Here is a 16,217-nt window from a genome sequence, read left to right on the forward strand (position 1 = left end):
AGCTGTTACCTTAAGACTCTAAATAGTCACTATTTTTATGCCACCATTTCCTGATACACCAATTTCCAGTAATCTCCCTTGATTTACCACTAGGAAGATAACAAATTTGGCCCACTAATATCACTCCCATCTCCCTTATTAATTCTAATAGTTGTAGGAGTAGTATTTATTCTGATTGCCTTTGAAACTTTAAACACTACAGCTAAGCCTATATTTCTTGACCTATTGTCGATGGTGTCCTCTGACTCCCTCGTGTAAGAGGAGAAAGTTTGTGCCCCCACTTTCCCTGCCTCTACGGACTCCACCTTGATGTTGTCTGCTGTCCCTTTATGTTTCCCTGTTAAGACTGATAACGCTAACATTCCGCTCTGTAATTATGATGGCATCTTCTGTTTCTGCCCTCCCGGCTCCTGTACAGAGGAAACTCATCACAGAAACATTCTTCTACTGCAAGAACCAGACTACATTGTGTGTGTGTGCGGGGGGTGGGGGTCAGGCTCCTCTCAGCTCCCTTCCCCCACCCTCCAAGCCCCAGCTCTATTCTCTGCTCTTGGCCTAAGTGCAGTCTGGACAAAGATTATACCATCCACCACTTGTGGGAAGAGAAATTACAGTAGTGATGGTGACTGCCTGTCATCCCTGTGCATGTCTCTATCACTGTATGCGCCACTTCATAGTACCCCACTTGTGTGTCTCTTTCTCCCATGGAACTGCAAGCTCCCTGAGGGTAGGGCCTGACTTCTTTCTCTTTGTAACCCCAGGGTCTAGCACATGCCTGGCACATATAGACCCCCAAGTATTTCTTGGAGGATGGATGGATGGATTTGGATGGATAGGTGGATTGATGAGTGGGTGGGCGGATGGACAGATTTAGATGGGTAGGTGGATAGATGGATAGATGAATGGATGAATGGATGGATTTAGAAGAGTGGATGGATGGATTTGGAGTGGATGGGTGGATGGATTTGGATGAGTGGATGGATGGATGGATGGGTGAGTGGATGGATGGTTGGATGGATGTGGATGAGCAAGTAGGTGAATGGAAGGATGGGTGTGTCGATGAGTTAATGGGTGAATGGATGTGGATATTGTCCCAAGTTTCAATGTGATACAGACAAAACCTTAAATAGATAAAGAAGCAAAGGAAGACACCTCCCTAACCACCTCTCCCTCCCTCCCTCAGAAAATGGTTCCCCCTTCACTGCTGCCATAGTTCCTCCATTATCACTCTTCTACCTTATGGTATTATTCCCTGCAGGGTCTATGTCTCTATTCAGTGAGCTCACCTTTGAAGGCATCATCAAGGTCTTCCTTCCCAAAGACAACCCCCAGGTCATGGATGGCACAGGTGTGGAACTGCACACGGAAGATGACATCTCGGGCTGGGCTCCGGAACTTCTTGTGGTAGCACTTCAGCTGGTGGGAAGGAGAGCAGAGCCCATCAGGGGCCAGAGGAGGGGAAATCAGATCTCAGGGAGCTCCTTATTAGCTCCATGACTAAGATCCCAGGGCTCCCCCAAGCCTAATGAGAGAGAGGTCACCAATACCATATAGAATCTTAAAGCTATCTGGGGAAACTTCCAGAAAACAGAATGTTGGAGGCCAATCTTATCCTTTGGGGACAACACTGTCCTCCCAAAAAGTTCCTGCACACAGAATGGAAAAAGGAGGAGTGAATTTAAATTGCAGAAGGAAAGACTAAAGTTAGAGTTGAGGAAGTCCTGTCACCACAGGAAGCAAGAAGGTAACAGCTCACATGGAGAGATATTTCCCTGGAGATATTCTAGAACAAGAAATAAGCACAGGAGAAGGGATGTCCAGCTCTGAGGCAGGGGAAGGCCTTGCAGGAGCCCTGAGGGCCTATGGCCCCACTGCCGGTGTGACAAGAGTGACAATCCTGTTAGGAGGGGAGCAGGAAGAGGGAAGAAAGGAGAAACAATAAACAGGGAGGAGGGGGCTTGAGACAGAGGGGCAGCACTCACCAAGATGTCTCCCTTCAAGAGCAGCCCAGGCTCGATGGTGATGCAGATGCTGGTCTGGCTGTCTCCTTGGACATTACTGGGGGAGAGGGGAGCGGAGAGAAAGAGAGCTGCTGAGGGGGGCAGGCCTTGCACTTACTCCCTGCTCCCCCTGCCAGAGGGCTCCTGGGAAGGCTTGCTGCCTCTGTCTCTCAGCCCTCTGCCAGATGAGAGCCTCCCAGAAGTCCTGGCCCCATCCCCCCACACTCTTGTCCCTGGGCCTGGGCCTCAGGCCTCGGGCATGCCCAGCCTCTCATTCCCGAGGAATACCTACTAGATGCCAGATGTGTAGACAGGCTGCATGGCCTGGTAGATCCGGAGAAAGGGCCGACACCCTGTAAGGGAGAGTGGTGTTAGCGGGCATGGTGTGGGGGCAGGGGGAGTGGGGGAAGGAAGGAAAGGCTGGGGAGAGCAGAAGTAGGAAGGAAAAATGAAAAGAGAAAGGAGGAAGAAATACTAGCTTTTCATATGGGAGGCATTTCTGAGTTTAGAAAAAGCATGGCCGCATCCAACTTCCCGCGCCAGCAGGCACCGCCAGAGTCAGTCCCATGAAGCGACCCGGAGCTTGGAGAAGGCTCAGGAGGTGGTGCGGTCCAGACTCCCACCCAAGCCCACGTTTTTATGCCCTAAGGCTGCCTCTTGAAAAAAGAAGGTGGGAGCCAGGAGGGGAGGAAAGCCAGAGGGCTCGGGCAGGTACCTCCTTTAGACTCAAAGTTGGGGATGCCGTGCATGATCACATGGTGCAGAAACAAGGGCTTGTTGTTCATTTTGATGGAGCCAGAGAGCAGGCCACTGAAGTAGTGCACATACCTGCGGGCAGGGAGAGAGAGGCAGCGTCTGCCTGGAGACTTGTCCTAGAGCAGGGCCATCCCCGTCTCTCTTCTGGCCCCACCCAGCCCACCCACCCCCCAACTCTCCTAGGTCTCCTGGAAGCTGGGGTCTGTGCCCCAGCACAGTCCTTCCTAGCTGCCTGGAGTCCTAGGTAGGGAGGACAGGCAGGAACTGCTCAACTAGGAGCTGTGTCAAACCCTTAGGACTGGTGGGGGGTGGGGGGGTTCTCTGGCGCCCCCTCGTGGTCACCATGAGCATCTCGTTCCAGCTTCACTCCCAGCCCAAAAACCTCCTGCTAGACCAAAATTCCTCCCACACATCCCTGACATCCCTCACATCATTAAGCTGCGCGCTACTGCACACGGTGGGCTGATCAACCATCAGACATCTCTAATACTCTCACACAAAGCTTAAACCAAGCTTACATTTACACCCAATGCCCCAGTTCTGCCCTGACAGACCCACCAGCCACATGACAGTCCAGCAAACATTAAGAGCTTAATAATTATGGTCCCTATTTTACATCACACGGAAATGTATTAAATCTCCCTCTATATATGGTATTGAAACACATTTAACTTCCACTAAGCATTCCTATCCCTAGGGTCTAGACTCCCCAATACTTTCTGGATCTTATTGGAAGAATGCAAGAATTAACGCATCTCTATTCCTTCTAGAAGAGAGGGGAAATGGGGTCCAGAAAGAGTTGCTGACCCATAGCAAGAACACACAAAACTGGGGTGGGCAGGGAGAGAGGAAAAACTGTCTGAATTTCAGTGCACCTGCCAGAAAGAGAGGTCCGTCCTTCTGCTGGGGCTTGGTTGAGGCGTCCTCCTTGTCTGAATGGCCAGAGGACATGAGCTGGGTCAACCAGACCAATCAGAACTCATCCTAAGACTCCGTGAGGGGCGTGGGGGCTCTCTCAGGCTGGCAGACACAACCCCCATGACCATGACAACGGTCCCCTCCTGTCTCTTGGCTCCTTGACCCACCAGGCCTGCAGGCCTCTGTCCCTGGGCCTGGGCGGGGCCGCCTTGCACTCCCCAAGCCAGATAATCTGATGGGCACCACCAGTTCCTATTCAGCCCCTGCCCAGCCCCCAGCCCCGTTACTCAAACCGGAAATCTGGAATGGCGGTTCCTATCAGATCTCCAGCCCGTGCCAACAGGATGTGTCTGTGTGCTGGGGACAATGAGTCCGGGGGTGGGGTGACAATGAATGGAGGAGTTGCAGGCAAAGCCCCTCCCCCCCACCCTCCTCTCCTCCAACTGATCCATTCCCTACAAATGACACTGCCCAGAAGGCGGGAAAGTGGCAACAAATACGCAGTGAAGCCGACAGCCGCACTTTCACACGGGCCCAGACAGAACTGCCCGCCCGTAAGCAGATACACTTGCAGATACAAGCTGCCAGGCAGACAGATACTGTAAATGCCCCCGCCCCCGGCCACGTGCGGTGTGAGCGGGCGCGCCACACCATAGACTCGCCAGACACTCCTACTGCTGAGAGGGGATACGGAGCCCGGTCCCCAGGCTTTCAGCTACAGGGACGTGGCTGCTCCACCCACTTCCTCCAAGCCACATGGTGCCGTCACTCCTTCAGAGCAAGACTCGTGACCAAGGCCACCAGTCTTATGTGGCAAGTGGGTACTTGAACGACAGCATCTTTCCTCCCTGGGAAAGACTCTCTCCGATCCACAGCTGCTATGTCTGGCAGCCCAGCCAGAATTTTCTGCACATTTCTGATGGCTGATCTGGAGACCAGGTCCCAGCGGTCCTGCGGCCACCGGGGGGTCTGGGGACTCACTTCTGCTTGGACTCCCTGCTACAATGGCAGACACAGTCACTGGCAGAGCCAGCAGCCTTCTAACAAGGCAAGCAAGGTGGGGTGATGGGGGATAAGATGGGGAACCCCAGCAGGGAGAGGCCAGGGACTCCCGCTGGCCCTGTCAGCGTTCAGAGGGGCTAGAAAAGCCAGGGGGATGCTTTGGCCCCGGGCCAGCCTGCTTGCTCTTCCCTCTTGCGTGGTTACCGTAGACCTGCCCCCGATGCTTCCTTCCTCCCCTCAGAACTCGCCGGCCCCACACGTCACCTTCTCCCCAAGTTCAGCCCCCGCGCCCACCGCATCGCTCTCAAAGCCATCATGTTCTGTTTGGGTTTTCCCCCCCTTCCAAGTACTTCTCATGACCTTAAAGTATATTGATGGCTCATGTCCTACTGAAACAGCCAGCACAGCCACAGTGCATGGAGCAGTGTGGCCCATCATGGACACGGACAGGTGGCGGGCCCCCCTCTCTGGCTACACGGTAGCTGGACCCCATTCCCCATCTCCAGTTCTCCCCTCTGGGCCTGGGATTCTGCCTTGCCCTCACCGGCGGCCTCCCCACAGCCCACCAGCCCTGACTCTACCTGTGCTCACCTGTGGACCAACCACCATCATTACACAGCGCATTATCCACAGAGCAGAATCCAGCCCTCAGGACTGGGGGTGGCATGAGCCCAGGGGGAACCTGGCCTGGCCTGACTTACAGGCCCCTGAGTACCTTCTAGCTCTGCTCCTACTCGCTACGGATCCTGGCCATGTTGAGTCCCCTCCCTAGGCTCAGGCTTCTCATCTGTAAAATAGGGATATGCCCTGGATGGTCATACGGTAGCTCATCATTATTACTCAGGTTTGGCCTCAAAGCCACCAGCTCTGACAGGTGTTCCTTGATCCCCTTCACTAAATATCCCAAACCTCCTCCATCAGGTCTAACCCTCTCCATCCTCTTCCTCTCCTAGCACCAGCCATTACTGAAATGGTCCTGTCGGTCTACCTTCAGTGCGAGGTCCATCCTTCCCAATGGGATATCAGTTCACTGAGGGCAAAGCACTGTGTCCTGTTCAACTAGGTGTCTCCAGCACTTAGAAAGAAGCAGAGCACCTGAACCTTGTCCGGTGGATGAATGAACCATCTCTGCCTTACTTTCTGCCTAGGCTGCCACGGACTCCAACGAGACCATGTGCTTGAGAGCCCTTGGGTAAATTTTTAAAGCTCTTCCAACAGAAGATGACCCTTATGGTAAGAATCTGTGACCTCTCCAGGGCAGGTGGCTAGGACGTCTGCCTCCTGTAGGCTCATCCAAGCACGGAAGCAAGAATAGCACCGCCTTCTTATACAAGCTGCCTTCTGACACCCAAACCAATGTGTCCCCCACCAGTGGCCCCATTGCTCTCCAGCACTGGCCTCAGGAGCCAATGGCCATGCCTACCCGTGGGTGCACACAGCTGCCCCTGGGCTCACCCGTGTCCCTGAGCTCACACCACTCTAGGATAGCACCTGAATATGCATGTTCAGTACACAACCCCCTGAGGCATGTCTGTTCCAACCCCAGCCTGGATAGCAAGCTCTCACACACACACACACACACACACACACGTAGGCACTGGCTGTGAGCCCTGGAGACCCACCTTCTCTGGGATGGCTGGCCAATGGGCACAATCTTATCCTCATAGAACCGCTTCATGGCAAACCGGTCCAGGGCCTGATCAGCGCTGCGGGGAGAGACGGGTGCTCAGAGGAGCCAACTCCTATGGCCAACAGCCCCTTGCCTCCCCAACCCCAGACCTATAGAGCCCTCCAGCCACCCTATGCTGAGCAGCTTTCAGAAAAAGGGTGCCCCAACATCTTTCCATCCTGTATGCTGCAGGCCTCAGCATGGGGGCTTTGGAGCCAGACAGCCTGGGTTCCCATAGCAAGTCTGCCACTTACTCCTCAGCCCTGTGTCCTGAATCAGGTTATTTAATCTTTCTGAACCTGACTGCCCTTCCTGTCAAATGGGAGTGACCAGTGTCTTCTTGAAGCTTGTTATGGCAATTAAGTGAAATAACATCTACAAAGAACTCGATACACAGGGGCCCACAGTGGGTACATAGGAAACGTTCACCATGAAGGGAACATTAGGCTGGGTTGAGTTTCTTAAAGTCACAAAACTACCATCTAAGCCTCCATAGAACATTTTATCTTATCTATCTGCAAAGAGATCATTAAAAAAAAAAAAAAGACAGATGATGTAGCCCCTCTGTTCTTAACTCTCCAATGACATCCCATCCTAAACCCCAAAGTCTTTATTGAGGCCCACAAGGATAAGATCACTTCTAGATGGTTCTGCCAGACCCAGATCTGAGCCAGCATTTCTTTCTGACTCCCTCACCAGCTCACTTGAGAAAACAGAAGGCCTTTTGCCAAGGAAAAGTGGCCCCGAGATGGTGGTGGGTTGGGGTGTCCATAGATGGGCCTGCCTCCCAAGGCTGCTCCCACCAGTGCTCCCAGTAGAGGGAGGGACTTTCCTTTCTCCTGCCCCCCACCACACACAGCCACCTGCCTCAGAGCTGTAGACTCCTTTCTGTGGGCTCCTCCACCCTATCCCCAGCACCTGTGAACCCCAAGGAAGTGAGAGGCCGAGGAGGGATGGGCAGAGGGGGGGTCCCACTGACAATATGCAAAGAACGGGGGGCTCTTACCTGGCAGAAATGTTGCTGTAGTGCATGTAAGCCGCAATGACAACGCCTATCCTACCTCGGTTTCCCTAAAAGAACCCCAAACACAAAGTCTTTATTTGTAAGGCCAGCCCTACTGCCCCAGAGCCCATCCGGAAGCCTGGAGAAAAAGGGGGCAGTGGCTGGGGAGAGGGGTGTGGTTCTAAGGGAGAACTAGATGGAGGAGGGAAATGCAAGGGAGGGAAGCAGGTCAAGCTGAATCTCAAAGAGAAGAAATACAGCCGATCATCTACTACCCTTGAGGGCCCCACAAGCTCATTTCTTGGGGGTGTCCCCTGGGACAGAAGTTACTATCTCCTAGAAAGGAGAAAACACAGACTTGCATGCTCACACGGTCCGTTGACACAGTCAGGCACACACACTCATCCAAGGCCACATCCATGCCTGTGTGCATGTATGACCACATAGGCACGTGTGTACACATGCACACATATGCACACACACAGGTGCACACGCACACCTGGCGTACCCCCACTCTGACCTTATTATGTAGAACGACGACGTTGTGAGGGTCTGCGTTGAGCCAAGTGTCCATGGCCTTGCAGACACTGCAGATCTTCTCCAGGGCGGGGGTGTGAAGGTCAGGCCAGCCAAATTCCAGTACCTACAGTCCAAGCCGTGAGTGAGAAGGGACAGAAGCCCCAGAGAGTGGACCAAAGCTAGGGGGAGGGGGCACAAACCCCACACCCAGGTGCCACAACAGCAGCACCCACCCACCCACCCACCTTGCTTCCTGCCCTGCCCATCAGCCCAGAGGGGAGGTGAAGGTGTAGATGCAGAGGACACCCACCCAGCACCAGAGACCCAGGGCCCGAGTCTCAGCTCTCACATTGCCTCACACTAGGGCCTCTGGCAAATCGCGGCCTCTGTCCTGGCCTCAGTTTCCCCATATGTGTGTAAAGCCAATGACTGCAAGATCCTTTCCACATGATTCTGACTCCAAAATGTGCTGGGGCCCCCCAGTACTTCCCCCAAGCTCTCCTCCCACAGACAACCCCAAGGCCTGGCTCAGGGACAAAGAGGGGAAGTCAAGGGCCCCCAGCCATTGACATCTCTTTTCCAGGCCCGGACACACAAACCATGGGCTTTCCAGGCCAGCCAAGAGAAAACTGAAGGGGACAGAGGGTAGAACTGAACAGCAGCCTTCAGGCTCCTCGAAACTTTTAACTCACAGATCATTAAATGGAGAGAGAATTCTTGCTCAGAAGAGCCAAGCGAGCACATCTCATCTAGCCTATCCACTATCAGAGGTGCAAACTGAGGCCCAGAGAACTGTCACCTGCCCAGGGTCACAAAGTAAATGGGCCCCAGAATCCGGGAGCTCAAGCAGACATCCGTGCAAAGCCCAGCGCTCAGCCCGCTGAGCCAGTAAGTGAAAAGGGGCCATAGGCAATTCCCAGCCAGTTTAAATGCAAAATGCATTTCAATATGGCTAGAAATCTCATAGCTCCAGCCTCACCCCAGAGATACTCTGTGCACCCCAGGGGGGGCAGCACTGGGTAGGAAATCGCTGCATCCAGCTTGGCTCTCAGCAGTTTGTATTGCAAACACAACAAACACAGTCTTTTCCTTGTTCCAAAGAGAAGATGACACAGACTGGGAATAGGATTGGCAGAAGGGTCTCAGCACTTCCCCCCAGATTCTAAAGCGAGAACCACAGGGAGACAGAGACCGTCTATTCTCCTTCTCTTCCAGGCAACGGGAAGCCCCCACCCCAGATCGGTATTGGCTCACCTTGGCGTGGAGCTTTGTGATGTCTGGCCTCCGCTCAGAAAGGTTGAAAAGCTGGGAGGAAAAGGAAGAGATTGTGAGATAGTGTTCGCTGTCTTCTGTCTTTCTGTCTCTTTCTCTCCTCCCCCTGCTCGCCCCCCTCAGTGAAAATCCTACCCATGCAAGAGTTTGCAATGGCATCCCATCAGACACACACACACACACGCTGATCGACAAGAGCTCAACAGGTTCTCAAGGTAAAGAGAGGTAGAGGGAAGTACATAGACACAGCCACTCCCCTCAGGGAGCAGACAGACACCCAGAACTGAAGACAAGAAGGGGACAGACGCAGCCTGTCTCAGGTCCCACGTGCCCCCTGCAAGGTGAGCGTCTTCATACCCTGAATGGGAGTCCGGGAGTGTTAACTGACAAGTATTTGGCCATCTCTGGTTTCCACTTCCCACATCGATGTCAGAACCTCATCACCCGAAAATGCAACAGCTGTGCAGCAGGACACCCTCCTTCAGAGGGGGAAAATCACCCCGAGTGGGCCCTCTCAGACCCTCGACACCCCTCTCCCCACAGATGCCCTCCGACACCTCACTGTGTCCCACAGGATTCCCCCCAGTCCCTGGAATTCCCTTCTCCACCTCCAAAGGAGGGGCACAGAATTGCCATCTTCCTGGGGAGAAAAGAGGGCCCACAGCCTGCTGTGGGTAAGACAGAGGGAGGGCAGCGCAGCACAGAGACCCATAGGATCCTGGACTCCTGACTGGGAACCATCTCAGAGGGCTACCAGGCCATTCTTGGACCCCACAAGGGCTCACGCTTTAGCACATCAACAACAGGTCCCACGCGAGTATCCCCAGTCTGCCAGCTCACACTGAGGCCTTTACATCTAGCAGAGGGCTTAATCCTCTCAACCACCAGGTAGAGGTAGGTGGTGTAATTAGACCCATTTCACAGATGCACAAACTAAGGTTTTGTGAGGTAAAGTGGGTTAGAGCAGAGCCTACATTCAAGCCCAGGACTCTTCCAATGTTTGAATCAGAGTCCTCAACAATGCCCACCATGGCTGATGGACAGACCTCTGCGGTGGGTTCAGCAGCATCCCACAAAGATTCATATCCACCTAGAACTTCACAATGTGACCTTATTAGGAAACAGAGCCTTTGCTGATGTAAGTACTTAAGGATCTCAAGATGAGGTCATCCTGGATTTAGGGCAGGCCCAGGATCCGATGCCTGGTGTCCTTATAAGATGAGATGAGGAGGCACAGAGAGACCCAGGAAAGAAGGCAGGCCATGTGGGGACAGAGGCAGAGTGATGGGAGTGATAGAGCCACCAGCCAAGGTCACCGAGGATTGCTGGGAAGCACCAGACCCCAGGAAGGGGTATGGCCCTGCCAACATCTTGGTCTAGACTTCTAGCTTCCAGAACTGTGAAAAAATTAATTCTATCATTTATAGACCAGCCAGCTGTGGTCATGTGTTATGTGTCAGCCCTCGGAACCAAATATGGCCTCCCACTGCCTGCCTCGGCTCACATCGCATTGAGCCTGCCCCGTCCCGTCTGTAGGTCCAGCCCAACCCCACAGGTGCTTCCCTGTAAAGTGGAACCAAGCCCTCCTCTGGGCCCGATCCCACAAGCCAGCCCTCTGACATCAGAGAACACCACTGGCCCCCTCATCCACGTCCGTGACGCGCTCCTCCTGGGCCAGGCCCTGCCCCCGTGCCAGCCACACAAGGTCCCACAAGATGCCCGTGCCACAACTCTGTCCTCAGACCTCAGCTCTGCCACTTCCCAACGCTGTCACCTGAGGCAGACCCCCCCCCCACCCCCACTGCGCTCCAGCAAAACCTGATTTCTAGAGCTAGCTCGAGGTTAAATATGTGGATAGCAGTTAGAACGGGGCCCGCCTCAGAGGGAGCGCTCGATAACATGAACTCGGTACACACACACACGCACACAGACACACACACAGGCATACATGCATGCACACAGGACTCGGGTCCAGGTGCCGCATTCCAGCTGTGACACACTCCTCCCAGCAAAGTGGGGCCAGAGAGTGAGTGGGGATTCGGTACACAAGCAAGGCACATAAATCACGGGAAGGAGGGGGAGTTGGCCCTGGGGGACACCTGAAGCAAGGGGGTGGCGAGCAGAAAGGATGGGGGCACCGGGCCCCTCCTCACCAGGTAGCTGCCGCCATGCTTGGACTTGAGCATCTGGGCCACCTCTCGGAGGTTGCTCCGGAAGTTCTCCTCATTGGCCGTGCTGGGGAAGGAGACGGCGATGATCCTCTCGGTGACGTACACTAGGTCCAGCTCACAGCTGTCCTCCATGGCCCGGCTCACACTCATGTTTCTGGAGAGACAGGGGGCAGAAGGGGGTCCAGGTCAGGACCCAGCTCCTCAGGGCAAGGTTCAGGTAGCTGTAGCCCCTGCATACCACGTGGGGCCCCCAATTCCATCCCAGGAGACTTGGATCTCCCCTGACCCAGAGCCAAGCCTGGGGCCTCCCCTGGCCAGGCCCGTGCAGTCAGCAAGGCCAGCCTGGGAGCCTGGGCGCACCCGGCCGGGGGCTGGCAGGATCTCGGGCCATTTCTGTCATGACAATAGTCCTAAATGCCCATCCACCCTGTCGGCGCTGCCTTCAACCTGTGAACCCAGAGGTCAGGGCCATGACAGGAGGTAGCCAAGAGTCCAGCTCAGCCTCCCGACACACCGCGGCCACCTGGTCTGGCAGCCATCTCTAGAAGGGTCCCGGGACAGATTTTGAAGAGGAAGGAGAGCCTGAGTTGGGTGCTCTCTAGCATCCCAGGGCTGAGCAGCAGGCTGCCTTCCCCCTCGCTCAGGAGCGAGGGTGTACAGAGGGTGGGGAGTCTTCTCGGGGGAAAGAGCAGGTCAGGTGACATTCTCACCTGGGCTCCAGGTAAGCCAGACCACAGTGCCCATTCCAACCCTCCCCAGAGGCAGGCCAGCTACCGCCCTTTGTTCCTTGGCTGTCCCTCACGTCTGGCAGCTCCCACCACCTTGCCTAGGCTATTTCTTGGCAGTGGCCTCTGTGATCTTGAAGGGCCCAGGGAGCAGAGGGCACTGAGTCTTTGCTGCTGCCATGGCAGGTGGTCCCCAGAGACCCCAGCACCATCTGAGCTCTTCAAAGAAGTGGGAAGCCCCGGGCTGGGCTCTGAGTGAGGGGAGGTAGGGTTTCATGCCTTCACAGCTCACGGAGCTTCTCTTCCAGTACAAGGGCCCAGGAAAGGGCAATGGGACTCGGGACACTGAAATTCCATCCCGAGGCATACCTGAGGCTTTTGGGGGCACCTCACACCTTCCTACCCCCACACCTTCTTACCCTATCACCAACCCCCTACTGTCTCACTTGCCCTCTCTATCCAATGTGGGCCACACTCATATTTCCTTTTGGGAATCTTCCACTACAGTAGTGTAAAGGAAAGACTGGGGGAGCATCGAAGAAATGCCAGCAGGATATTTCAAGGGACAGGACAGCACTGGCAGAATCCAGATGTCCATCAGGATCAACTCTGAGTCCAAGCGTGTATATAGGGCTTGGAGCTAGGGGAACCAAGGGTGATGTATGACTTCTCCATGGTAGCAAGGAGAGGAGCCAAGTGGCAGAGGTGCCAGTAGGCTGTGGCAAGGAGCCCAGTTTGAATTTGACCTCTGAGCCCCCACCATCCCTTGTCCCTAAGATAAGGTTCTCACTGCAGCCTTGGTGGGAGGGAGGGGAGAGTCCAAGGCAGAACAGCACCACCGCCTGGACAACTCCAGCATCGCACCCTGCACCCACTCACCCCAAGGTGGTTCTCAGCGCAAGGGAAGAAGGGGATCCTCTAAAAGGCCCCCCTGTCTGTGGGCCGCCAGGCCACAACCCGCTGAGGGCTTTAGCTACACATCAGCCCTCTCTGGCTGGGGCTCCATTTCTCCAGGGCCAGATTCTCACTCATCTCGGGAGCCTCAGGAGTGGAGGGGAGGCAGCGAGGGAAGAGCCCAAGCCAGAAAATCACAGAACCCGGACACAGGGAAAAGAGATTCTGGATCAGCAAGACCCCGAGTCTTCACGCATCCCCTCCCCCAGCCCCTGCCAGCCAGCCAGCCAGAGACCTTTCCTTTTAGAAATAGCCCTCCAACACCAAAAACCCCTGCCCACAAAAAGGACCTGGACCTAGCACAGGCCTTGACGCCTGCCAGTCCCGAAGGCACACCCAGGTCTTGCCTCTTGGCGGCTGCGTGACCTTTAACAAGTCACCTCACCTCCCTGAGACTCAGTTTCTTCATCTGCCGAACGGAAACAAAACACTTACCTTGCAAGATTGTTGCAAGGACTAGATGAGATCGTGCAGGGACCATAAAGAATCCAGCTCAAGGCCTGGCTTCAAGCTAAAACTCAAAACATGAGCATTTCCAAACGGGCAGCTACTGGCATCCTCTCCCTGTGGCTGGCATGTCTCCCACACCCCCTACCTGTGGCTTTATGACTTCGGTCTCAGAAACCCAAAGGCATGACTTGCTGGAAACACCCACAGTGACCTCACTGCGGCACCCCCACCCCTGGCCCCCCACAGGCCAGGCATACCTGATAGGCTGAGGATGGGGCTGGACACTCACGGTGACTCTGGCAGAGCCCTGGGACAGAGAAAAGAGAAGCAGCATTACAGAGGGGCCCGGCAGAGGGCCGGCCATGGGAGCAGTCAGGGCTGTGGACAAACACAGATTCCCTTCTCCTCTCTCTGCCAACATTCCAGCCCAGGCACCCTAACACCCAGGCAACACGGCGACCTAGAGCCAAAAGCCATCAGCGCCGTTTCCTCGGGGGTATGCACGCAAGCCCTCAGAGGGCTCAGCTTCCCCCTCCCTGGGGAAGGAAGAAATCCCAAACACTGAGCACAGTCTGGGCTGGTGCTGTCCACACGGAGTCCACACTCACAATGAAACAGTCACTAAGCAGATGGAAACACGGTTCGTCTTGAGTCCCTGGACTGCGTCACAGCCAGTCCGGGGGGAAAAGATGGACCACAAACCTCAAAGAAGGAACGTCTGGTCCGGCAGCCCTCCGCCTGGCTCTGAGCCTTTGTCAGCCGACCGCCATCCCCCCACATTCCTCCCCTCGAGGCACTGCGGCTGTGCCATTCAACTAAGAGGTTGTGGGTCCAGAGCCGCTGGAGGAGCTGTGTACCAGCCAAGGCCAGTGTGAGGCAGCAAATCTCACTTTAAGGACCCACTGCCCATTGTCTGTCACCTCCTCAGCTGCTCCCATCCCCAAGGTGGTTCGCTGTCACAAAATTAGGCAAACAGATCCACACTGGGGTCCCAAACAACCCAGGACAACCCAATGGTGCAGGGAGGAAAGCTCAGGGCTGGGGCTCCTCAGCACCCCGCCAGGCCATCTTGTGCTGCTTGACACTCTAAGCTTCCATAATGTCTCAGAAAATGAGGCAGTCCTTACCGAGTGGCTTGACGATGAAAAGGAAGTAGGCATATGGGTCACTTATACAGTGTTACTGTTCTTACATCTGACCCGATTAAAAGAGTAGAGATACAACCATTATCCACCTCTACAGAAAATCAAGGCCTGCGTCGCCTCTGCCGCAAGCTGCCGCCCACCCCGTCAGCCACCTCACCTGATGCCCAAAGGCCCAGTTTCGAGCTCCCAGGCCCTGCCAGAGCCCTCAGAACCCACTGGCATCTTCCAAACCTCCCCGTGCCTCCCAGCCTCTCCCAACCTCCAAGCTGCAACCATCTCTTGAAGGACACAGGACCACAGTCTGCCGGGAAGAGGAGAAACTGAGGCAGCGACTCACCACCCCCCCAAGTCCCGGGGAAGTCGACAACTGGCAGGATTCGCCCTCAGTCTTTGGGTTTGACCGTGGGGGCCCGGAGCAGAGGAGCGCCTTCCAGCCTCTGCCAGGGCCCTGCGGCACCTACCAGGCAGGGGTGCATGGTAGGCTCAAAGGCCTGGCTCCCGGCTGGGCCCGAAGTCAGGGCAGCCCCGCAAATGGGAGGGCTCTCCATCCAGTCCCCAGAGAAGGCTGCAGCCAGAGCCCCCTCTGTGTGGGCTACGGCTGGCCCACCACCGCTCAGCCTCTGTGACAGCAGCGGGAGGAACAGAGAGCCAAGTGGGACTGTCGGCGTGGGAAGTTTCTGTCTCCACCACCCCCTGGCCCTGACGACTTGGGTTTACATGAGTCAGGCATGGGGGCGCGAGAAGAGGGTGGTAAGGAGGGATCGTGTTTGGTTTTCAAGCCCCAAACTGGGCTGTTCCAAGACGACCCACCCAGAAGAACACAAGAGACCCAACACTCCATCTGTCTTGAACTCACTGGTCCCTGATGAGGAGTCGCTGAACCTCCCCAGGCCCCAGGCCCTGCTCCAGGCCCCAGCGATCCTTGCTATAAATAGCCCCTCACGTCTCATCTGTTGCCGACCCACAGCCACTTCTGGGGGACTCAAACACCGGAAGCCAAAGCAGCAGCTGAGGCTCAAGGTGTGGTTCGGGCCACAGGTCCCAACCCATGGAGCTATGGGGAGACAATGCGATATTGAGACTGGCTTGGCGAGGGGACTGGGGAGCCAAGGGATGCCAGGAGCCTCCCAGGGTCCAGGGGTGAAAAGGAAGAATGGGGCAGGAGAGCTGGATCCCGTTTCTCCACCCCCCCTTCCCAACGTTACAACACTCCACATTCCTCAGCCTCCCCACCCCAAAAAAGTCAGGAAAGATAAATAAAAACTTGGCCCCAACAGAGTCTGGCCATGCCGCCTCCAGAGGTGATAAGACAAAGTCCAAGCCGCTGTGCTCCCCCAGGCTGGCCAGGGCAGGGGAGGCAGGGGAGGGATCTGCTGTGGGCCATGACCCCACCAGATGACAGGGATGGGAACAGCTGGATGGTCATCCCCTATTGAATCACTGGGCTGTCCTCTCGCTGATGGGGCTTCCTGTTTTCCGCAGAGTTTGGGGACATGTGACGCTTGCTGGCAGAAAGCAGAGACGGGTGACAAGTCTGAGTCCAGTGGACGTGGAGACTCACACGCCGTTGCAGGGCTAGGGGGTGGGAGCCAGCATGGCCTAATGCTCCAAAATGCACAGGTGACCTCACACA

The 16,217-nt window shown here is 55.5% G+C and overlaps 1 protein-coding gene across 5 annotated transcripts in view; it reads right to left on the reverse strand.

The window, feature by feature from the left end:
• LOC111149091 (tensin 1) overlaps positions 1–16,217 on the reverse strand; it is a 164,815-nt gene that overhangs the window by 72,234 nt on the left and 76,364 nt on the right. For 4 of the 5 annotated variants that reach the window (XM_022506325.1, XM_022506175.1, XM_022506254.1 and 1 more), the window contains exons 5-14: positions 13,697–13,746; positions 11,293–11,464; positions 9,122–9,172; positions 7,869–7,991; positions 7,352–7,416; positions 6,299–6,382; positions 2,716–2,828; positions 2,293–2,353; positions 1,983–2,058; positions 1,287–1,416 (exon numbers count right to left, since the gene is read on the reverse strand). In XM_022506325.1, the coding sequence (XP_022362033.1) occupies positions 1,287–1,416; positions 1,983–2,058; positions 2,293–2,353; positions 2,716–2,828; positions 6,299–6,382; positions 7,352–7,416; positions 7,869–7,991; positions 9,122–9,172; positions 11,293–11,460 (871 nt within the window). In that variant the 5' untranslated portion in view covers positions 11,461–11,464; positions 13,697–13,746. Of the gene's footprint in view, positions 1–1,286; positions 1,417–1,982; positions 2,059–2,292; positions 2,354–2,715; positions 2,829–6,298; positions 6,383–7,351; positions 7,417–7,868; positions 7,992–9,121; positions 9,173–11,292; positions 11,499–13,696; positions 13,747–16,217 lie in introns of those variants that run through there. The other variant, XM_022506041.1, reaches the window with a different exon arrangement.

This window comes from Enhydra lutris, unplaced genomic scaffold (assembly GCF_002288905.1).
Source record: "Enhydra lutris kenyoni isolate GAN:26980312 unplaced genomic scaffold, ASM228890v2 scaffoldscaffold1, whole genome shotgun sequence".
In the NCBI taxonomy this organism is placed as follows: Eukaryota; Metazoa; Chordata; class Mammalia; order Carnivora; family Mustelidae; genus Enhydra; species Enhydra lutris.